Consider the following 24,517-nt stretch of genomic DNA (forward strand, 5'->3'; position numbering starts at 1 on the left):
TAGTAAAGTAGCAATCTTTGCAGATGATACTAAACTCTGTAAAGTTGTCAACACAATAGAGGACAGAGAACTGTTACAAATAGATCTGGATAGGTTGGAGGTTTGGGCTGAGAAGTGGCAGATGAGGTTCTACACTGATAAATGTAAGGTTATGTACATGGGGAAGAAAAATCCGGGCTGGGATTATTTATTAAATGGGAGCACACTTGGGACGACTGATGTGGAAAAGAACTCAGGGGTCTTAGTTAACAGTAAATTTAGCTGTAGTGACCAGGGTCGGGCAGCTGCTGCCAAGGAAAATAAAATCATGTGGTGCATCAATAGGGGCATAGATGCCCACGACAAGGAAATAATTCTACTGCTGTACAAATCACTAGTCAGACCACACAAAGAATACTGTGTACAGTACTGGGCACCAGTGTACAAGAAAGATATAGTGGAGCTGGAGAGGATTCAAAGACGGGCAACCAGAGTAATACGGGGAATGGGAGGACTACAGTACCCAGAAAGATTATCAGAATTAAGGTTATTTAGTTAAGAAAAAAGAAGGCTTAGGGGCTTAACTATGTATAAATATACCAGGGGGCCATACAGAGATCTCTCCCATGATCTATTTATACCCAGGACTGTGTTCATAACAAGGGGGTATCCTCTACGTCTTGAGGAAAATAGGTTTCTACACCAGCACAGACGGGGGTTGTTTACTGTAAGAGCAGTGAGACTGTGGAATTCTCTGCTAGAGGAGGTGGTCATGGTGAACTCTGTAAAAGAGTTCAAAAGGGGTCTGGATGCATTTTTGGAGAATTATAACATCGCTGGTTATGTATACTAGATTTATAGGAAAAGAACGTATATCCAGGGATTTATTCTGACTGCCATATTTGGAGTCAGGAAGGAATTTTTACCTCTAGTATGAGGGTTTTTTGCCTTCCTCTGGATCAACTCAGTAGGGACTCATTAGTGATATAGGTTGAACTTGATGGAATCTGGTCTTTTTTCAACCTTATGAACTATGCTACTATGTTACTATCACAACTCAGCCCCACCTGAGGATGGGTTATAAGGATGGGATATGGGGACATGATATGAGAACAGGAGATGAGGACGTGATATAAGGTTGGGATATGAGGACTGGATATGAGGTCGAGAGATGAGGACGGGATATAAGGTCAGAATATGAGCAGGGGATATGTGTACAATATATGAGGATGGGATAAGAGGACAATATATGAGGACGGGATATGAGGTCAAAAGCTTCCTCCTTTATTGCTTTTCCTTCCCAACAAGGATTAGAAAGGAAAAACCAGGCAACGCCTTTATAGCTGGATGTCAATAAAAGTTTAAAAACATATGTTATGCTTAAGAACACTGAAATGGCAAACATTTTTTTCAGTCTTAAAACGTTTGACCAGGATTGTACGTATGTATGTATGTATGGTAGCATACCGCTGACTAGTTTTCTGACATACATTACAAGCATATGGTAGTTTTCTGATGTGACGTGGCCTAACTTATATCTCTTACAATTTAGCTCCTTATTCACACTAAAATAATTATGGAGATTTCACAGTAACCTCCATATATTAGCATTATTACATATTACACATAATTGTTCTGATTGTGCAGTATGCCTTATTTTTCCAGATATTTGATTTGGTAGAAGTGTTTAGCATTTTCTTTCCCATTTATATAGACATGTGTCTATGTATCTTATACTGTATCTGCTACTTCACTTTATGGCTTAATTGTAAAAGCTACATGATAAGCTCTAGTGACATGATATTACTTAACTAGATAAGACACCGGTAATAAACCTGCATGTCTAGGTACTGATTATTGTATTTAATGGATTTTACAGTAACGGCTTGATAACAACAAGGAAGCATTCCTTTGTTTAGGAAAAAATACATTTGTTCAACCATGTGTTGTGCAGTAGATGATAATGTCATACATCTGATCATTACAATACATTTTTGTCGTTATATATTACTCATGTTAGTCATTTTCTTTTCAGTGTGATAATTGATCCTGGAATTTGTCTTCTTTCTCTCGTTGCAGTGTCTTTCTGCTTTGTTGGCACTTGTGTGCTATACAGAACTTTTCTACACTGTGTGGAACATGACACACAGCATTGCTGAGCCGCCAGTTCTCCTCATTAGCCCACTCATAGTTGGAGCTGCTATGGTAATGGAAACATATGGCTTAATGAATAATCTGCACTCATTTGTGTTAAATGTCAACTTTAGTCATGACTTGCATTAACAGCGATGTCTGGTGCTTCTGAAGTCCTATGAAGAAAATGTAGAAAGAAGAAAAAAACTTCATACCCATTGATTTAGTGTTTCAAATGTTCCAGAATTCTGACGAAATTTTTACCAATAAAACTGACCTTGACCACATTTCTTATGAGTTTTAAAAATATAGTTTGCCTTGCCCAATAAGACTTGGCTTAGCGGGCTGTGGATTGCATGCAAATCCATGTACCATCAATTACACCAACACTGGTGTACCATTCTAGAGTAAAATAAGCCAACAAATGGACAGTCATAAGGTGCTTCAGACTTAACAAACAGCCTAAACCACTGTAATAAATCTGGCGCATTTTTAGACCTGAACAAAAATATTCTATTGAGCATGAATCCATCAGTGCTATGAAAATACTGACCATGAATCCAGCTCTATGATGACATTTCTAGAATATGTGCCAGATTTCAGACAATGCTTATTATCACCCTGCTCCTACCTAACGTGGCAACTACAATGTACACCAGTTTTTTTTGGGCTCAGTGTGCTCCAGAATTTGGGTGCATTTCCTGTAGTAAATCTGCACCCATTTTACAAAGAGGAATGAGGGAACATACCTGTTCAATACGTTTTATTTTATCAGTTGAAGAGTAGTGCTTCTTATTCAGAAGGAAAATAGATGCAACCTAGGCGATCCTCCGGCAAATGGAAAGTTTAAGTAAAATAACGGGGATGGACAATGGAAATAATAAACATTATTCACCACATGTTACAGTACAGAACGAACAGTGCCTTTTGAGGGGGAGGATCCCCTCTTTGTCAGGTCCTATCAGTTGTCTTATGTTGAATATCTTCACTACAAATGGAAAAAAAAGTTATCTTGCCCCCTAAAACTAGTCACCATTACCCATCCATCAGTGTAGTTTTGTTGTTTTTTTTTTTTTTTTTTAGTTTATGTCGGAATGGAAAAATGTTCAACCTGAAATTTATTAAAACATTGTTTTTTTTTACATTTTTAGCTCCTGGCCACATGTCTCATCCAATATGAGAGGATAAGAGGCGTACGATCATCAGCTCTCTTGTTGGTATTCTGGATCCTGACTTTAATATGTGCTGTCTTCCAGCTAAGAACCAAAATCACAATGGCCATTTCTCAGGTATGGATAAACAGCAGATCACTTATTTCAGAGTTGGACTAGAGATTGTTACAGGCTAAAGATTTCCAATCAGAATGGGTTTACAATCATGCTGGGAGTTGTAGTAGTAAGAAGAGAAGAAACTACTAAAGGGACGTGTTAAAAAAATATGCGAAAAATATGACCTTTCTGTTTTTTCTCCCTTCAGAAGGTTGTTATATTTGTAACACCCATGTTGGAGCACTTGCTTTGTGAAGTACAGATACATATATTGCAAATGCTTTGAAAATTAGAGAATGCAATGTATTATTAAGTTATTGTATCAGTTAATGTAAAAGAAAACCATGAATTGAATTAATATATTTTGACTCTTTAGTTGTTCTTTTTTCTGTTTCTAAGGGAGCAGAAATTAACAGACTTCGCTACACACTATTTATGATCTACTTCTTACTGGTCCTGTTCCAGTGCATTCTGTCATTTTTTAATGATCCCCCTCCTTTTTTCTCCAGTGTAAAAAATGACATGGTAAGTAGCTTTTTGTCTAGTTCGTTTCAATAATATGCTGAAAAAATATACCAATATGTATGCTTACCTGCTGAAAAGAGAGTGCTAGTGTTATGCATTTAATTTTTATACAACTGTCTAACTGTCTAAAAGTATACTGCTTAATATACATATTTATGGCAGTGACAGACTATTGCAGCTGTAAAGGCAGAGAGTTGTATACATCTGACCATATGTTTGGTTGGACTATTGCAAATGTCTACAAATTGTCTGTTCAGAATCATATTTTTTTTCCTGCTAAGACAACTTCCAATGTAAAAAACAGATGGAAATATAACTTCAGTATTTTGTTTGCATTGTGATTTGCACTGTGATTTCTTTTCCCTCAGAACCCTTGTCCTCTGTCAAGTGCTTCTTTCCTTTCTCAAGTCACGTTCAGTTGGTTTACAGAGTAAGTTACTCCAAAGGCATAATATTGTAGAGCCCTCCCCTATATATATATATATATATATATATATATATATGTAAAATACATAGTAATTGGCAGTGCTGAAAATTATGCATTATTAAAGGGGTTATCCAGGAATAGAAAAACAGAGCTTTCTTTCAAAAACAGCTCCAAGTGTGTCCCCAGGTTGTGTGGGGTATTACAACTTGGCTCCATTGACTTCAATGCAGCTGAGCTGCAGAACCACACTCAACCTAGAGACAGACGGGACCGTTTTTTTAAAAAGAAATTGACTCTGTTTTTCTATTCCTTTTAAGGGGTTTGCCAGGGGAACAGAAAAGGTCATATTTATTCTGCTCCCTGATGCTCGGTTTTGCCCTTTTCCTATTTCGGAAGTATACCTTCCAAAACAAGAGGGGGCAGGTGCCAGTCACGATCTTCCAGTGGCCAAAATGACACCTGTACACAATGATTTATAGCTGCAGGATGTTGCAGCGACATCCTACAGTTATTGGACTTCGTGCCCGCATGCCATGAACCTGACTGCCACCTTCTTCCGTCCTCTTCAGAAGCTATACTTTAGAGGCAGGCAAAGGGCTAAAGTAAGAACTGGGGAACAGAACAGGTAAGACTAGGGATGCACCGATATATCGGCGGCTGATACATATCGGTCGAAAATAGCTATTTTGGGGAAATGTCGAAACAACAAATAATTTGCCGATAATGACCCACCTCCCCTGCCCGCCCACAGCTCAAGTTACAAACACTGCCAGTGCCCACCAATCTGAAGCCCCCGCCACTTGCTGTCACTCTGCCAAGACCGCACTCAGACTGACCTTCTGTGCGAGCGGTGAAAATTCTCCCGTACAGTGCAGGTATAGATGGCCACATTGAAAATGAAGGAGGGAGTGGGGGGGGATCGGCACAGCTAAATACCTTCAGGCCCGCCCCGCACCTCTAATCCATTTATTTCCCGTGCTTACAATCAGCTCCCGGTGGTATAATCTTGCGGCCGGCAGCTGTCTTTTGACTTTATTCCAGCCTGGATGTCTGAGGAACTGCAGAGGTAACTCCGCTCCCCCACACCACTCCATTCCCAAGACCATCCCAACTCACCATCTCCTGCTGGCCGATCCGCTCCGGGGCCTCTGCAAGCTCCACTTCATGTAATACATACAATTATTTAAAAAAAAATTGAAATAGGAGGAAAAAAGAAGTCATTTTCGGTTTCGGACGGACATTTTTTTTTTTTTTTTCCGGTTTCATTTCGGTTCTGAAATTTCCATTTCGGTGCACCTCTAGGTAAGACCTTTTCTTCTCCCTGGACAATCCCTTCTGGTTTGGTTGTTGTGGTGGCCCAGTATGGGAGGTGTTACCCCGTGGTCCTGCTGTCCTGGCAGGCAGCCTCCTTCAGTTTCCCCAAGGCCCTTCACTTGTTTCCCCATTGTAAATATGTTTTACCATGTAAAGTGTTATAAAATATAATGTTGCTTTAAGAGTTATACCATGTGATATGTCATATGATTGTTACCCAGGAGGTACCAGTGACCAGGTGATCCCAAGAGTGACCTATGGGCTCCCTGCTAGTCTCCCCCATATAAGCCCTGGGTGGAGCTAGCTTTGCTCTTTTTGAGCTCTGCTCTTCTGCTAAGCTGAGGTCCAGTGCAGTCATACCTAGTGTGTTTGTCCAGAGTGTTGGAGACCTCAAAGTCAAGTCCTGCAGCCACCATCAAGTCAAGTAAGCTAAAGTCACAGCTTTATGAGTCAAGTTAAGTCAGTCCCTGTCATCTGTCAAGTCAGCATGGTCTGCATTCAATTGTCCAGTCCTACTACAAGTCCCAGAAAGCCCTTAAGGTCTCTGCGTCACTGGTCACCTACTTGGGCACTGGCTGAACTGTATAGACTTTACCAACTGTCTATCCTCAGTAAAGCTACCATTTTCCCTAACTTGGCATCAGTCTTTATTGCCCCCATGCCTAGCCCAGGATCATTCGGTATACCTTGGGGTGGTTATAGGCTAAACCACGCCCTGGCATCACGAATACAAGGGATTAATGCCATCTACCCCTAGGGTAACAACATCTGCCCTCATCACACCCCATTCTACTAATAAAATTAATCGTAGTGTTTTCTCCAGGAAGCTTGGATTGTACCTTTATCTCCTGAATGTAATAGCTGCTATTCATAGTGAAATACTGCAGTCACATGTGCTCACGGTTGCCAATGATTTAGTGTGTATCAATTCATTTGTTCTTATTGTTTATTTTCTTTTAAGAATAATGTTTAGGGGTTATAAACAACCATTAAAAGCAGATGATATTTGGTCCCTGAGAAAGTCAGACACAGCTGAAGACATTTTGTTAAAATTCTCTAAAGAAATTCAGAAAGAATGGCACAAAACTAAACCGTAAGTAATAACTGAAACTGAAATTTCTGTATTGGTACATTGAAATTAGCTTTTTCATTCCTTTGCCTAGAATCAGAAAAGATGTGTCTTGTAAAATCTGCAAGAATGCAAACTTTTTCAGCAGGCTTTCCATAACTCTTTCATGACAAGTGACTTAGACATGGTTGAAAAAATGAGAGAGCAGATGGCCCGATTACAGCAGAATATACATTAAATGCTTTTGCCTTTTTTGCTTCTTGTGTTAATGTATTTTCCCAGTTATTATTTTTTTATTATTCTACATAGCCTAGTGGGACATCTTTACTAATTGTCACACCAGTAAGTTTATTTTTGTGTTGCATGTGCTACATTCCGCAACACCGCTTTTTTATATGTTAGAAATAGTAGTAGTGGAATTGATAAATAGGAAACTTATCCTGAATACTATTTACTATTGTGCAAACTGGCTCATTTGCATTAATAAATATGCCTCATTGTCTATTACTATAGCTCTAAACATTGAGAGATATACTCATATATATTGAGAGATGTTGTCTTCCTTGCTTGATTTTAAATTAGGTTAGGTTGTCACAGTCATCAGCTAATACATTCATCAAAAACAAGTTAATCCCAATTTTATCTATTTGTCTTTAAATGGGCACTCTCATTAAAACTAATTTTTGCTATTGCACTCCTTATGGTAAATAAATAAGATTTCTAATATACTTTGGTTAAAAAAAATGAAGTTTTCTATGTTTTATTTGTGCTTAAAAAAGCTCAAGAGCACATTTTCCCCATCTTATACACAGACTTAGGACCGAGTGGCAGTTAAGTGTGAGAGGAGCTATGATTGGATGAGGCTGGACACACTCCCCTCAGCACTCCAGGCTGCACTTCCTGCGTTTGGACCTGTGTATAAGATGGGGGAAAATGTGCTCTTGAGCTTTTTTAAGCACAAATAAAACATAGTATATTAGAAATATTTTTTATTTACCATAAGGAGTGCAATAGCAAAAATGTATTTTAATGAGTTACCCTTTAACCCCTTAAGGACTCAGCCCAATTTTATTTTTACGTTTTCGTTTTTTCCTCCTCTCCTTCAAAAAATCATAACTCTTTTATATTTTCATCCACAGACTAGTATGAGGGCTTGTTTTTTGCGCAACCAGTTGTCCGTTGTAATGCCATCACTCACTTTACCATAAAATGTATGGCACAACCAAAACAATAATTTGTGTGGGGAAATTAAAAAGAAAACCGCAATTTTGCAAATTTTGGAAGGTTTCGTTTTCACGCCATACAATTTATGATAAAAATGACGTGTTCTTTATTCTTTGGGTCAATATGATTAAAATAATACCCATGATTACACACTTTTCTATTACTGTTGCGCGTTAAAAAAATCGCAAAATGTTTAACCAAATTAGTCCATTTAAAATCTCCCTAGTTTGAAGACCTATAACTTTTACATTTTTCTGTGTAAGCGGCGGTGTAAGGGCTAATTTTTTGCACCGTAATCTGTACTTTTTATTGATACCATATTTGCTTATATAAAACTTTTAATACATTTTTTATTAATTTATTTGGGAATAAAATGTTATAAAAAATAAAAAAAAGCAGCTATTTTGGACTTTTTTTTTTTTTTTTACATTCACGCCGTTCACCGTACAGTATCATTAACATTTTATTTTAATATTTGGGATATTTACACATGCGGCAATACCAAATATGTATATAAAATATATTTTTTACACTCTTTGGGGGTGAAATTGGGAAAATGGGACAATTTACTTTCTTATTGGGGGAGAAGGTTTTTCACATTTGTTTTTACTTTTTTTAAAACTTTTTTTACTTTTATTTTTACACTTGAATAGTCCCCATAGGGGGCTATTTATAGCAATCATTCGATTGCTAATACTGTTCAGTGCTATGTATAGGACATAGCACTGATCAGTATTATCGGTCATCTTCTGCTCTGGTCTGCTCGATCGCAGACCAGAGCAGAAGACCCGTGGAAAGCAGCGGAGCATGGTGAGGGGACCTCCGGCTGCCATCCTGGATGATCGGATCGCCGCGGCGGCGCTGCGGGCGATCCGATCATCCATTTTAGTGACCACGATGCTGCAGATGTCGTAATTTGTATTGATCACGGCATCTGAGGGGTTAATGTCGGACTTCTGCGCGATCGCGGATGTCCGCCATTTCCGGCGGGTCCCTGGCTGCTATCAGCAGCCGGGATCTGCCGCGTATGACCCGAGCATCGCTCCGATTCTCGCGGTTCTGTATAGGACGTAAATGTTAAGTACCAGCTCACCAGGACGTACATTTACGTCCGGCGTTGTTAAGGGGTTAAAAAACTATATAATACAAATGTCTGTAATAAAGTTTCAGATTGAGCTTTACAAGTTTCTTTTAGTAGAGTATTACATACATTTAAGGGAAGGGTGCCTGTTGACACTATTAGAGACCCATATTTCTGTCTGAGCTTCCAAAATATAGAAAAATGCTTCTTTTCTTTGATGCCAAGTTACATAGTTACATAGTTAGTACGGTCGAAAAAAGACATATGTCCATCAAGTTCAACCAGGGAATTAAGGGGTAGGGGTGTGGCGCGATATTGGGGAAGGGATGAGATTTTATATTTCTTCATAAGCATTAATCTTATTTTGTTCCAGGAATGTATCTAATCCTGTTTTAAAGCTGTTAATTGTTCCTGCTGTGACCAGTTCCTGAGGTAGACTGTTCCATAAGTTCACAGTTCTCATGGTAAAGAAGGCGTGTCGCCCCTTGAGACTAAACTTTTTCTTCTCCAGACGGAGGGAGTGCCCCCTCGTCCTTTGGGGGGGTTTAACCTGGAACAGTTTTTCTCCATATTTTTTGTATGGGCCATTAATATACTTATTAATTAGGTATCTCCTTGGCACCAGAAAATAAAAGTATTTTCTACATTATGGAAGCCCAGACAGGTATATCAAAGGTATCATGTGTCCTGACAGCACTTGAATTGCAGCTGATTCTCTTTAAGTGAAACAAGAATATTCATTTTGGGTTACAACAACGTGGCAGACCTGCAAGTCACTGTGACTTTATGTAATATTATAGACATCTGAGGGGTTTAGTTGGTTTGGGTTAAGAATTGTCTTGTCAACCCTTGAAAGAGAGGCTGTATTTTGCATTAGATGATTGTTATAGTTTTAACCCCTTAAGGACCAAGGACGTACCGGTACGTCCTTGGTCCTGCTCTCCTGATATAACGCGGGGTTACACAGTAACCCCGCGTCATATCACGGCGGGCCCGGCGTCTTAGTGAAGCCGGGACCCACCTCTAATAGCGCGCAGCGCCGATCGCGGCGCCACGCACTATTAACCCTTTAGCCGCGCGCTCAGAGCTGAGCCGCGCGGCTAAGAGCAAAACCGAAAGTGGCCGGCTAGCTCAGTCGGGCTGTTCGGGATAGCCGCGGCTAATCGCGGCATCCCGAACAGCTGACAGGACAGCCGGAGGGCCCCTACCTGCCTCCTCGCTGTCCGATCGCCGAATGACTGCTCAGTGCCTGAGATCCAGGCCTGAGCAGTCATGCGGCAGAATCGTTGATCACTGGTTTCTTATGAGAAACCAGTGATCAATGATGAAGATCAGTGTGTGCAGTGTTATAGGTCCCTATGGGAGCTATAACACTGCAAAAAAAAAGTGGAAAAAAAAAAGTGAATAAAGATCATTTAACTCCTATTAAAAGTTTGAATCACCCTCCTTTTCCAATAAAGAAAAAAACACAGTGTAAATAAAAAAAAAAAACTATATATATATATATATATATATATATATATATGGTATCACCGCGTGCGGAAATGTCCGAATTATAAAAATATATCATTAATTAAACCGCTCGGTCAATGGCGTGCGCGCAAAAAAATTCCAAAGTCCAAAATAGTGCATTTATAAGTCCTATCAATGCAAATATGGTACCGTTAAAAACTTCAGATCACGGCGCAAAAAATGAGCCCTCATACCGCCCCATACACGGAAAAATAAAAAAGTTATAGGGGTCAGAAGATGACAATTTTAAACGTATTAATTTTCCTGCATGTAGTTACGATTTTTTCCAGAAGTCCGACAAAATCAAACCTATATAAGTAGGGTATCATTTTAATCGTATGGACCTACAGAATGAAGATAATGTGTCATTTTTACCGAAAAATTTACTACGTAGAAACGGAAGCCCCCAAAAGTTACAAAACTGCGTTTTTTTTTCAATTTTGTCGCACAATGAAGTCATTACAAAGTAGAATTGGTGGCGCAAAAAATAAGCCATCATATGGATTTTTAGGTGCAAAATTGAAAGAGTTATGAATTTTTAAAGGCAAGGAGCAAAAAACGAAAAGGCAAAAACGGAAAAAACCCCGGTCCTTAAGGGGTTAAAGAACAAACATGTCGGGATGAGGGTTGCTATATTTTGACCTTTTATTATTTATCTTTTATCCATATTACTAAAAAATATAATTACATTGCTAAGTGCAGACTGTTTCCATCATTTCTGTTTAATGGAAGCAAAACAAACTATACTTTTAATTCTATTATGAAGACAGGCCTTCAGCCTGGCAAAGTGAATGCAACATCTTCATAGTTCTGGTGACACTGGTGTTGCCAGTTTTGTAATGGTAGCTTTTCTGATGTCCCCTTTATCTTATGTATAATATGCTGCAGCTGCCGTCATATACCTTATGATATCATTTTCTATTACATCTAATGAGTGCACAGGGGAATAAGGAAACAGAGAAAGATCCTTTCTTAGGTTAAGCACATCTAGGTAGTTGAGGTCACATAGTGTTTGTATTTATTAACTTGAATAACTAGAGTAGGTAAAGTGAAATTCTAACTCACCATATCTGATTTGTGCTTGAATACATAACATTATTTTCAGCGCTTAGGAGTTCCATCTCAGATATCTGGTTTCAACAGAAAGTTGCTGTAATCCACAGTGAGAACAAGTGGACCTGCCATGCTATTGGTATTATTACTGCCGTCTTGTGGCAGGGATGGTAATGAGGTGTTAGCAAAGAGACTAAACTAAAATATATGTATTTGTTATTGAACTTTACCATGGGCTTTCCTGTCCAAGGCTGCAGAAATCATAGATAAAGGACAGCAAAACACACGTTTTCATACTTTAAACAAGTGTGATTTTGCCTATTACATCTAAAGGATTATGTTTTTTTTTTTTTTGTATGATTACAGGTTAAAGGTTCACACAACAGTCTCTAATTCCAAGAAGGATACTGATATTCAGGTTTATGAAGAAGAACAGCATGAGACTGAAATTCTACTGAAAAACCCCAGCATGCAGATGAATAACCAGTCTCTCTTAAAGATCATCATTAATTCTTTTGGATACCACTACCTGCTTACTGCATTGTTAATGATTCTCTACACTGTGTTCCTCTTCATCAGTCCTTTGCTTATTAGGTACAGTCATAACTTAAATGAAGAAAACTTCAGGGCTCTTATGATTATACCTTTAAGTGGCTGTGACTTGTAGAGTATCTGTCATGATGATTTGCAGAATTGATGTTTTTGCTAGTAAGTGCATTGTTTGCAAATGTTTTTATAAGCTCAAAGTTACAAGGTTAGAGCTTTAAATGTGTCAGGTAATGTACAAGCCGTTCCATAAAGGAGAGGATTTCAAGAATGCAGAGTTGCATTCCTTTCCTTGGAAACTGTGAGAAAACCATGAAGCAATGTAAAAAAATATGTAGAATATTTTTGATAATAAGCAGACTTTTCATATTTCTTTAAGTATAAAACAAAATCCCTTAAAATATAAGAAAACAAATGATACTCGAGGTAAATCTAAATCTGACCTTGGTAGAATATTGTAACAGCAATTCTGACTCTTAAAGGGGCACTCCACTGGCCAGCGTTCGGAACTAAATGTTCTTAAAGGGGCACTCCACTGGCCAGCTGTAATCTAAAGCTAAATCCATTCAACAGTTTTACTACAACTTAATGCTAAGTAAAATCCACTGATTTACATTCATGCACTTTACTTATTTTTTTTTAATGAATTCTCTATTTTTATTTTTGTTTACATTTTGCAACAATATTTAAACATTTCTTAAAGGAGAACTCCGGGATAGCAAAACTGTACCCTAGCCTAAGGATAGGGTATAAGTGTCAGATCACTGGGACTCCCGCTATCTCCTGTACGGGGCCTCGGCTCTCCTCCTGATTGCAGCATTTCAACCACCGCACGAAGCAGTGGCCGACACACCCTCTCAATGCAGGTCTATGGGAGAGCCATAGATTTCCAAGTGCAGCGCTCGGACTCTCCCATAGAAATGCATTAAGGGGGCGTGTCGGCCGCCACTTTGTGCAGTGGTCGATACACCCCAGTCAGGAGGAGAGCCAGGGCCCCATACAAGAAATCGCAGAGGGTCCTCACGGTCGGATCCACCACAATCTGACACTTATCCCAGATCTTTAGGAAAGGGGATACGTTTTGCTATCCCGAAGTTCTCCACTGATTATATTTAATTCCACCTTACACACCTCATTCATTTCACTTTAGTTGAGGTCTCAGTCTCCATAGCTGCAGTCCTGTATTCATTCTTTGTTAAACAAAAGGACACACTTTCTATCTATATTTCTCCTTTCCCAAAGGAAAAAAATACAGAAAAGGATGCTGGGAAAACTAAACCACAAAAAAATATTAAATAACTTACATAATTTTATTTACAGTAGTACAATGAAAAAAAAATGAAAGTTTTCTTTTTCTCTTTTCTCTCTCCCTTCATCAAACCTTCCCCTCTCTGTTTCCTCCTTTCCCCTGAACCCCCCTCATTTTTACCATCTCCAAGGTTTGGCCTCTTACCCAACAACAACAACTCTTTAATTTCTCTGTTCGTTTAACCAGAAAGACTCCTACTTTTCACTTCAGGCTCCCTCTGTCTGCTCGACTCTCCCAAGTTCCCTAAAACAGAACATATAAGCTAATGCAGGGACCACTGGGTGTGAAGGGAGATCAAATTTTTTATTTATGCTTTTACTTTCTCTCTCTTCGTCTTAGTACATATCCTATTTTCTATTTGTATTGGGTACAGTTCACCTTTTTGGCCTACTTTGGGGTCTTCTTGGTGTTCTATCTCCTTTTTCATCAGTACTCCTTCCTTAAAGGGGTACCCCAGTGGAAAAGTGGAAAATATTTTTTAATCAATTGGTGTCAGAAAGTTAAACAGATTTGTAAATTACTTCTATTTCAAAATCTTAATTCTTCCTGTACTTATCAGCTGCTGTATGCTCCACAGGAAGTTCTTTTCTTTTTGAATTTCTTTTCAGTCTGACCACAGTGCTCTCTGCTGACACCTCTGTCCATGTCAGGAACTTTCCTGAGCAGAAGCAAATCCCCATAGCAAACCTCTGCTGCTCCGGGCAGTTCCTGACATAGACAGAGGGGTCAGCAGAGAGCACTGTGGTCAGGCAGAAAATAAATTAAAAAAGAAAAGAACTTCATCTGGAGCATACAGCTGCTGATAAGTACAGGAAGAATTAAGATTTTGAAATAGAAGTAATTTACAAATCTGTTTAACTTTCTGGCACCAATTGATTAAAAGGAAATTGTTTTCCACTGGAGTACCCCTTTAATTTAGGAAAGAAATGCCCATAAATAGTAGAAAGGAGGAGGGGAAGAAGAAAGAGATAAAAGAAAAAAAAACACCCCTGCCTTAATTCTTTTCCTATTTTCATCCGGAATTCCCATCTCCCCTCTTATTATTTACCCTGCATTTAATTTAAACCAAGACTATCAACCATCACAATACAATAATCCTCCATATCCCCCCTTACCCTTCCCTCAGAGCAGAAGGGGGGGGGGGGGGGGGGGGGGGGTGGACCCTCTATCAAACAACTACCCTCTTGCAATATCATTTATCTACACAGGCATCCCATATTTTGTGGATCTTATGGAGATTTCCAGTCTTTACAAAGTACCAATACTCAGCTTATGTCATCTTATATTAGACCATGTAATTCTTTCATAGAGGGATTTTTTTTTATTATTATTAACCTAATACTAATTTCTGATTCTAATTTCTTTGATTCTAGCTGTATTGATAAAAGATAGTGGTGAGAGTCTCTTTATAACAGTAGCCATACATACAGCCATATTAGATTCAGTGCCAGGAGATTGAACCTTTGGCTGACATTCTGGGAGACATTCTGCTTAGACGCCTTGTAAACATAATAAGATTACAAATACTTTATTAGGCATCAGGAACCTTATACTAAAATTATATGGAACCTGGTTATGTAAATGCATTGTCCCTAAAGCTTTAGAGTTGATGTACACTGTGTATGCTGAATCTATTTATTGAAGATGAAATTATAAGTAAGGGTGTAGTCTAACTTTAGTCTGATATGTTCATTATGTTTAATAGGCCAGAATGATTTATTACATTCTGTGAGATTAGGTTTTCAGTAATACAGTACAATTATTATGAATTGGTTCTAAAATAAACATAATTCATCTGGAAATATTTTCACCAGACTTCTGCTGGATCGTTTAAAGGATTCTTCGGTGCCAACTTGGCAAAGCTTTTTGATTGCCATACTCCTGCTCATTTGTCCTTGTTTTCAGTCCCTCTTCCTTCACCAACATGACTATCTGTGCTATGTTATTGGAATGAGACTTAGATCAGCAATAGTGGGCAGTGTCTATAAAAAGGTACAGTGTTTTATTTTATAATACATTTGGCAGATTTCCATTTCATATTAACTACCAATTGGCAGTTCATTCTTGTATGCGTACACTTAAGTTAACCGGTTCATAAAAAGTTTGTGTAGCTTTTTTTTTTTTTATAACTCATCTGCAAACCAATTTAAGATTAATCATGTAATTTCACCTTAAATGTATTTCTGATTAAGAAGCTAGGAATTATTTGCATGATTTATTGCAGAGCTTTTTCAATGCATACAGTTAATATCATATTGATTTGATATACCATAGATGACCAAATCTAAGAAGAGCAGTGCCCAGGTTTCTGGTTCTGTGTATATAGTTGGTGCCCATTCATGAGAGGTATGGAAACCTGCTAACTCTGCTGTTTCCACATCTCCGACACTTAAGTGGACATGCCGCCAAATCTTAGCACGGGATTAGAGATCAGACACTCCTTTCTTAAGATAGTCTTTGACTGCTCAGCTTTTCTATTTTAGCAAGCTCTGTTAAAATGAAAGCTGAGCTGTGATTGGTTACTTTGGGTAAAATCAGACAGTTTTGATTTCAGGCAGATTTATAATTTTGGGTTAATCTGGAAATATTTTCATTTCTTTAATCATGTATTTTATACTTTGGTTAATATAAAATGCATAATTATAATTTTTTGTTCCAAATAAAAGGCATTAGTCATATCCAATGCTGGACGAACGAATTCATCATCTGGAGAAATTGTAAATTTGATCTCTACGGATGTACAGAAGCTCATGGACTTGGCCACTTGCTTGAACTATCTTTGGTCGGCACCATTTACAATAATTTTTGCTATGTACTTCCTTTGGCAGGTCAGTGAATTCTTGTATATATTTTTTACAAATTAAAATACAGACTTATTTTAGTGTCTGTGTTGTCTTCACATCTTGCACTGCAGTACATTGCTGTTTTACTCTTGTTTTGGCCAAAGGTTATGATTTAGTGCTAAATGCCACCTCTGTATCTACTGTGCTTGTTTTTGAAGACTATAACAAATACTGTATACTTGCACTTAGCAAAAGGGGTATTCCTATCTCATAAAGTGATGAGATATCTCTAACATTTGCAATCGTTTTATGATCATGGGGGTGTAACCTCCGGAGAATGAAGGGGCTGCAGCCCTGGTGTAGTGCTGTGTCCCTTTCTATGTATTCCCTACACACTGATGCCCCACCATTCTGCTGTGTGCCCTTTATACTTAAATGGAGCCCGCTGCCATTCTCCTGCACAGAGGGTGAATGGAGGCATCGCTGTGCAGGTAAAAACAGTGAAAGGTATGCAGTGGTAAGTAAGTAATGCAGTGCCTTCATTCTTAAAATCAGTTGGGATCCAAAGGTCAGGTCATAAAGTGATGGCATATTCTATAGATATGCCATCACTGTATAATAAATAATACTTTAATATTTGTAGCAGTGCAGAAAAATTAGTTTGCAATAGCAGGGCAGAGCCTTGGAAAGAGTTAAAGGAGAGCTCCAGAATATAAAAATTGGCCCCCATACTGCCGGCAGTAAAAAAAAATAAAGATGTACATACCTTCCTCCGCTCCCCCAGGGCCTCCGGTAATCCACTCCGGCCTCCGCCGCGATCCTCTTCCTGGTTGCCGGTGGTCGGCGAGTCATACTGCACTCAGCCAATTACTGGCCGCAGTGAAGTCCCGACGATAGGCATTGCCTGCTTTTAAAAAAGTACCTTTTATTAGAATAAAATGTACCTGTCGTTAACAAAAACTTTTGATATAATGTAGATAATACTATTATACAGCATGTATATTTGTAATATACACTGATTGAAACATTTGTATATTTTGGGGTGAAAAAATGCTGTTCCTGCAGATATTGCCTGTGTGTCTCTATGAGGAGTCCAAATAAAGGAAGTGAGGGCAGGACAAGCAGGGCTCTGTGCAGGCTCCTTGCATGTAAATCATCCTGCTATGTCAGTCAGGAGCGTGTCAAAGAGCATCATTGCACAGAGCCCTGCTTGTCCTCAGTGTACAGAGCCCTGCTTGTTCTCACTGCACAGAGCCCTGCTTGTCCTCACTGCACAGAGCCCTGCTTGTCCTCAGTGTGCAGAGCCCTGCTTGTCCTCAGTGCGCAGAGCCCTGCTTGTCCTCAGTGCGCAGAGCCCTGTTTGTCCTCACTGTGCAGAGCCCTGCTTGTCCTCAGTGTGCAGAGCCCTGCTTGTCCTCAATGCGCAGAGACCTGCTTGTCCTCAGTGCGCAGAGCCCTGCTTGTCCTCAGTGCGCAGAGCCCTGCTTGTCCTCAGTCTGCAGAGCCCTGCTTGTCCTCAGTGTACAGAGCCCTGCTTGTCCACACTGTGCAGAGCCCTGCTTGTCCTCAGTGCGCAGAGCCCTGCTTGTCCTCAGTGCGCAGAGCCCTGCTTGTTCTAAGTTCACAGAGCCCTGCTTGTCCTCAGTGCGCAAAGCCCTGCTTGTCCTCAGTGCGCAGAGCCCTGCTTGTCCTCACTGCGCAGAGCCCTGCTTGTCCTCAGTGCGCAGAGCCCCGCTTGTCCTCAGTGCGCAGAGCCCCGCTTGTCCTCAGTGCGCAGAGCCCCGCTTGTCCTCACTGCGCAGAGCCCCGCTTATCCTCAGTGCGCAGAGCCCCGCTTATCCTCAGTGCGCAGAGCCCCGCTTGTCCTCAGTGCGCAGAGCCCCGCTTGTCCTCAGTGCGCAGAGCCCCGCTTGTCCTCAGTGCGCAGAGCCCTGCTTGTCATCAGTGCGCAGAGCCCTGCTTGTCCTCAGTACGCAGAGCCCTGCTTGTCCTCAGTACGCAGAGCCCTGCTTGACCTCAGTACGCAGAGCTCTGCTTGTCCTCAGTGCGCAGAGCCCTGCTTGTCCTCAGTGCGCAGAGCCCTGCTTGTCCTCAGTGCGCAGAGCCCTGCTTGTCCTCACTGCGCAGAGCCCTGCTTGTCCTCAGTCTGCAGAGCCCTGCTTGTCCTCACTGCGCAGAGCCCTGCTTGTCCTCACTGCGCAGAGCTCTGCTTGTCCTCAGTGTGCAGAGCCCTGCTTGTCCTCAGTGCGCAGAGCCCTGCTTGTCCTCAGTGCGCAGAGCCCTGCTTGTCCTCAGTGCGCAGAGCCCTGCTTGTCCTCAGTGCGCAGAGCCCTGATTGACCTCAGTACGCAGAGCCCTGCTTGTCCTCAGTACGCAGAGCCCTGCTTGTCCTCAGAACGCAGAGCCCTGCTTGTCCTCAGAACGCAGAGCCCTGCTTGTCCTCAGAACGCAGAGCCCTGCTTGTCCTCAGAACGCAGAGCCCTGCTTGTCCTCAGAACGCAGAGCCCTGCTTGTCCTCAGTGCGCAGAGCCCTGCTTGTCCTCAGTGTCCAGAGCCCTGCTTGTCCTCTGTCTACAGAGCCCTGCTTGTCCTCACTGCACAGAGCTCTGCTTGTCCTCAGTCTACAGAGCCCTGCTTGTCCTCAGTGCGCAGAGCCCTGCTTGTCCTCTGTGCGCAGAGCTCTGCTTGTCCTCTGTGCGCAGAGCTCTGCTTGTCCTCAGTACGCAGAGCTCTGCTTGTCCTCAGTACGCAGAGCCCTGATTGTCCTCAGTACGCAGAGCCCTGATTGTCCTCAGTACGCAGAGCCCTGATTGTCCTCAGTACGCAGAGCCCTGATTGTCCTCAGTACGCAGAGCCCTGATTGTCCTCAGTACGCAGAGCCCTGATTGTCCTCAGTACGCAGAGCCCTGATTGTCCTCAGTACGCAGAGCCCTGCTTGTCCTCAGTGTGCAGAGCCCTGCTTGTCCTCAGTGTGCAGAGCCCTGCTTGTCCTCAGTGCACAGAGCCCTGCTTGTCCACCAGGCATCCTGTATTTGGACTCCTCACAGCTACACACAGAAAATAGCTGTAGGGACAAAAATATACACATTTTTGAACGAATGTATGTTAAAAAGTATACATATAAGGGTATTATCTACATTATACAAAAAGTTTTTGTTAACGACAGTTACACTTTAATAATTAGATGACAACTGGTTGTCCTTCAGTCAGCTGTAGTTTTGGAGGATAATTTTCCTGCCACACCAAGGTAGGATGTTGAATGTTGACTTTAAAAGGGACCTCACTAAGGTTCATCTGATTTCTAAATGAAATGTCCATAATAACACTGTTCTGCTGATTCGAAACTTTGCTTGCAGTTTTAACCTGTAACTTATTTTTGTTACTTCACATGTTTGATGACCATCTCATTGCTCAGTGGTGGGGATAGGCTGTTCTCATTAGTCTTCATTTTGGATATTTTACTATTATAATAACCATCCACAGATAGACCACATGAGTCACTAGAGATTAAAGACCTTAAAAAAATAAAAATAAAATAAAACCATTGTATTCAAACTATATAACATTTAGACCTTCATGGAAGACATCTTAGAATCTTTGCAAGTTCTGTAGTCTTACCTGAAGACAGACAAATACTGGAATCCATTTCAAATACTGAGCAATGTTGAAAGAAGATTAATATGCATTTCTATCTCTAGGGGTGCTGCAGGGAAAATATTTCAGTTTAGTTTGGTTGTGGCTGGGCTCCATTTCAGTAGTTGATTTTTTCTGTTCTCTCAGATCAGCCTTAATTGACATTTATTGTTTTTGATTCCTATTAGTAACCCCTCCCCCCCCTCCATCACAGCAAATTTTTGCCTATGAGTCTAGTTGGCCAGTGAATTGTAATTTCTTTTTCTGCCATCAGTAAAATGCTGAGACCAACATCTAGCATTGAAAATATGGAACAAAAATGTTTAATGTGAATGTATCTATAGTGTTGTGTGTCTAAAAACAATAAAATAATAATCGTCAAGAAAAGCTTTAAAAACGGATGTTAAACGTCCGTTACAAAATCCCATTCAAGTCTATGGGATTTTTTTATTACCCGTTATAGCCCGTCATGAATAATGGACGTTAGTTGTGACGGAAGAAAAAACGGCACATGCAATAATTTTTCTTCCGTTACAAGAAACGGGTGAATTAACGGCCGTTATTTTTAACATTGAAGTCTATGACAAATGGATGAGCCTTTATGTCATCCGTTTGCACCTGTTTTATAATATCTATTATTACTTCTGAGCATGCTCAGAAGAGGTGTCATCAGCAGGCTCCTGCAGTGATTAGGGACTACTACTACTCCCATCATGGATCAGACTTGTTTCCATGATAGGAGTAGTAATTCCCTGGCTGCGGGAGTCTGCCGGTTGCTGGGGAGGCTACATTAGTGTTTGTACTACAACCACCATCATGGAACAGACTCTATTCCATGATGGGGGTTTTAGTACAGGGGCTAAGGGATTGATCGCACTGGGTCTCATTTTCATTCATAGCGCTGCCGGGGGCTTATGATAGCGCTGCGGGGGGAACATATATATGCGCTGCGGGGGGGGGGGGGGGAACATATATAAATGCGCTGCGGGGGACAAGATATATAGAAGCGCTGTGGGGGCCAGATATATTACCCCCCTCCCCAGTGATTCTATATATCTTTCCCCACCGCAGCGCTTCAATTTGAAAACCCCGCCGGGAGCCCTGAAGGGCTCCTCAGTACCGGCCATTCAGGGCTCCCGGCGGGGAATTTAAAAATGAAAGTAAATACATTGCACATCGCAGGGGAGTGGATCATGCCGCCCGCTCCCCTGTTTAGTAACTTCTAATCGCATCGGGTCTCAGAAATGAGACCAGGTGCGATCAATCCCTCAGTCGCTGTACTACAACCCCCATCATAGAACCGTCTGTTCCATGATGGGGGTTATAGCACAAACACTAATGTATCCTCCCCAGCCACCATCGGACTGCCGCAGCCGGGGAACTACTACTCCTATCTTGGAAACAAGTCTGTTGGAGTCTGTAGGCAGAGGTGTTAAAACGGCCGTACATGACGGATGTTATAACGGGTCTTAACGGATGATTATGCTCGTTATTTTGACAGACATTATTCAGCCGTTAGCACCCGTTATTTCATCCGTTATTATACATCCGTTTTTACACAAAGAAACGGATGTTTAATAACAGATGAATGCTCATAGTGTGAAAGGAGCCTAAGAAAGGAAGCACATACAAGAAGTTTTTAAATACAACCAAGGTTATATTGATGAAGTAGATTTTATAATAAGCTCTTCCCTTAAGTGTATAATGAAGCACAATAATATTAAACAATATTATGACAGCAAAAAAATTTCTGGAATGCAAGTAGCAGAACAGGTTGCACTTAGTTTTTTTTTTTTTTACATCCGGGTGTTGTTAGCTACTGACTTAAAGTGTGCATGAACTAATAAAATGTTCTCACGTCAGTAGTGCCTTTCAGTTATTATCTATTACCTGACAGAAAGAATTTAGTGAACAGTTGTTGAAGGCAAATACATATGGGCTACATATTTAGGGTGAGGCCAAACATGGGAAAATGTTTGCACTGCAGAATAAACAGCAATTTAGCAGTAAAATTCAGATGCAAAAAACAGTGCACAGGTAGCAGCTTCTCACATCCCTGGACACATTAGGTGGACATTCTTTGAGGAAGTGAAAAGAGTAGTAATATCTAGACACATGGGGGGAGATTTATCAAAACCTGTCCAGAGGAAAAACGGTTGAGTTGCCCATAGCAACCAATCAGATTGCTTCTTTTATTTTTAACAAGGCCTCTGCAAAATGAAAGAAGTGATCTGATTGGTTGCTATGGGCAACTGGGCAACTTTTCCTCTTGACAGATTTTGATAAATCCCCCCCCCCCCCCCCCCATGATCCTTTTGTAATTTTTTTCCAGTTGAACAAAAGCTTATAGCAATGTGTCAAACTCATTATCACTGACTGTTAATGTCTTCTTTTCAGACACTCGGTGTCGCTGTATTTGCAGGTGTTGGAGTATTTATTTTAAATCTTCCTTTTATGACTGTATTTGGAGCATTGATTAAAAAAATCCAGGTAGGCTTTCACTAATTTATTGTTTTGTTGACTTGCACTATGTAATTCAAGAGCATATTTTGTTACTTTTTACTCCTATTAACTTTAGTAAATGTTAGTTATGAGCAAAAGAATCTAAGGCCATTTTTACAGTACATTATTTTGTTCATTATTTTGCATTAGTAATTTTAAGCCCTAACCAGGCATGGAACCTACACAGAGAAAGTATAATGTAAAGATTTGCACGTCTTGGGCTGACTCTTAGTTTTCATTTACAACTACTGATGAAAAATACCACCATGTGTAATTCTTAAGGGCTGCCTGTCTGTAAATAAATATAAAGGTTGGCGCCTGTGTCATGTCTTCTGTGTAACACTCTTAGCGAATCACATTATGAAGTGCTTTACAAGATTTTCAGACTGATCTTTAGATAAAGGGTTACAGGGCAGTCTCCACATCATATATCATAGGTACAACAGTACTAACTGCTTTACTTGTATGTACACATTTTATGGAGTCTGGGTAAAAGTAGCCTTTATTAGACAGTGTCTGCATATCAATTCTCCTAATATAGAGAGAAAAAGGCAGATAGTGTGCAATACATAGTGGAATAGACTTGTGTTTACAGAAGTGATGCTAGGCAGTTGGATTACTATTCACACCTACTGTATTACACTGTTGAGATATTGTTGGTATTTACGGTACATTACATTTTGGTATTTTTTGTAAAAAAAATTATAAAAAAACAACAAAATAAAACAAAAAACTCATACATGGCATATGTTTTTTTTTTTTTTTTTTAAGTTGTCTGAAATAATGGAATATATTAATCAAGCTGGATTTGAACTCACTTTCTATAGTATAAAGGGTTTAAAGGGTAGGCTTGGATTTTTTGGCAAATCCCCTCCATCCACTGCTACTCCATCAATGCTGACATTACCGTGTTCCAGGTCAGGTCTCAGTTGATGATGTCATCAAATACACCATTCATGTGATGCTGGAGCCAATCACTGGTCTCAGTGGTCATATGCCAGGTTAATTCTTTGACTGCTGCTCCCTATAACAAGTCATGATTGTGAATTTCTGTGCCAAAAAAATAAATTCACAACAATTAACCTTACATGCACACATTATACAGGGATTCAGATTTTTTTTAATGTAAAACTTAATTGTAGGTTAAGATATGCTACAAAAGTCCAAAGCAACATAATTGTAAAATAAATCTGTTTTGGTGCCATCGAGTGTCCAACATATATAAAATTATTGTCACCAAAAAATAAACCACATGATATATATTAACGTCAATTAGGAATAACATTTATTGTTTAAAACCACAAACAAGAAATACAAAAAAAAATACAAAAATAGACATATATTCAGGTACGGCAATTGGCGCAAACAGAAAACACAGAGGGATGTCGCAAAAGTACATAGATGTAAGGTACAATATTATAAAGATATAGATGTAGGAACATACAGCATATTGAAAAGAGCAGTATAAATGCATAGAAAAAGGGGGAAAGGCTGATTACCTACAAGGTTTAATAAAAAAAAGGCAATGGAATGGACTGTGCACCTAATAGAGAGACATCTCACCTCCAGCCACAAACGCGCGTTTTCGCCCTGTGCTTCGTCAGGGGGCGTATGATTAGTAACAGACAGTAAGGGTATATATGGTCAAAGGTCACCAATCAGCTCCACAGTCATACTTGATGGACGTCCCATTCACTCAATCACAATCACACCTCATGTCTTATGGTTTAATAACCTTATTTGTAGCAGCTAAAATCATGCAGCTGCTTGCATGCTAAATCTCTAATTACAATGCCGGCGCTTGCACATCAGTTACCTGATTGTGGCCTCGTGAATGGTGTATAGGTGTGCCGCGCGATCGCCGCCATCTTTGTGTGGCCCAGGTTATATTATTTGTGCAGCACTTGCGCCACCATTGTTCTGTAGTTCTGTTATGTAAATCCAGCCTCCTATGTGCCAGCCGGAAGTGAAGTCACGTATTGAGGGCGAGGACTGCGATCATGTGACTGAAGCTGTCAATCAACAGCCGATCACGTGCCTCGCACGTCCCGGCCCTTCGGAAAGCCAGTCATGTGATCGGAAAAGCTTGGTGGTTACTAGGATACCAGGTAGGTGCGCAAACTCATTATAGTGTTAGCTCGTAGTGATAACATAAGTGT

General features: G+C 40.3%; 1 protein-coding gene and 1 long non-coding RNA gene across 9 annotated transcripts in view; one reads left to right on the forward strand and one right to left on the reverse strand.

Annotated features, from left to right (window-relative positions):
• The window catches only part of LOC130285007 (multidrug resistance-associated protein 1-like), a 165,503-nt gene that overhangs the window by 61,894 nt on the left and 79,092 nt on the right, over positions 1-24,517 (forward strand). For all 5 annotated transcript variants that reach the window (XM_056536048.1, XM_056536050.1, XM_056536049.1 and 2 more), the window contains 9 exons: positions 2,059-2,184; positions 3,264-3,401; positions 3,780-3,905; positions 4,274-4,335; positions 6,608-6,739; positions 11,952-12,179; positions 15,255-15,432; positions 16,107-16,268; positions 22,254-22,346. In XM_056536048.1, the coding sequence (XP_056392023.1) occupies positions 2,059-2,184; positions 3,264-3,401; positions 3,780-3,905; positions 4,274-4,335; positions 6,608-6,739; positions 11,952-12,179; positions 15,255-15,432; positions 16,107-16,268; positions 22,254-22,346 (1,245 nt within the window). The remainder of the gene's footprint in view (positions 1-2,058; positions 2,185-3,263; positions 3,402-3,779; positions 3,906-4,273; positions 4,336-6,607; positions 6,740-11,951; positions 12,180-15,254; positions 15,433-16,106; positions 16,269-22,253; positions 22,347-24,517) is intronic.
• LOC130285009 (uncharacterized) lies at positions 2,151-24,437 on the reverse strand. 4 transcript variants are annotated; one of them, XR_008847217.1, is made up of 4 exons: positions 24,175-24,437; positions 23,177-23,408; positions 19,842-19,926; positions 2,154-2,288 (listed from the first exon to the last, which is right to left on the reverse strand). It is a non-coding gene; the product is annotated as an uncharacterized LOC130285009 (long non-coding RNA). The 4 variants fall into 4 exon arrangements; XR_008847216.1 differs by lacking the exon at positions 2,154-2,288 and adding an exon at positions 14,581-15,377; XR_008847218.1 differs by lacking the exon at positions 2,154-2,288 and adding an exon at positions 19,338-19,738.

This window comes from Hyla sarda, chromosome 8 (assembly GCF_029499605.1).
Source record: "Hyla sarda isolate aHylSar1 chromosome 8, aHylSar1.hap1, whole genome shotgun sequence".
Taxonomy (NCBI): Eukaryota; Metazoa; Chordata; class Amphibia; order Anura; family Hylidae; genus Hyla; species Hyla sarda.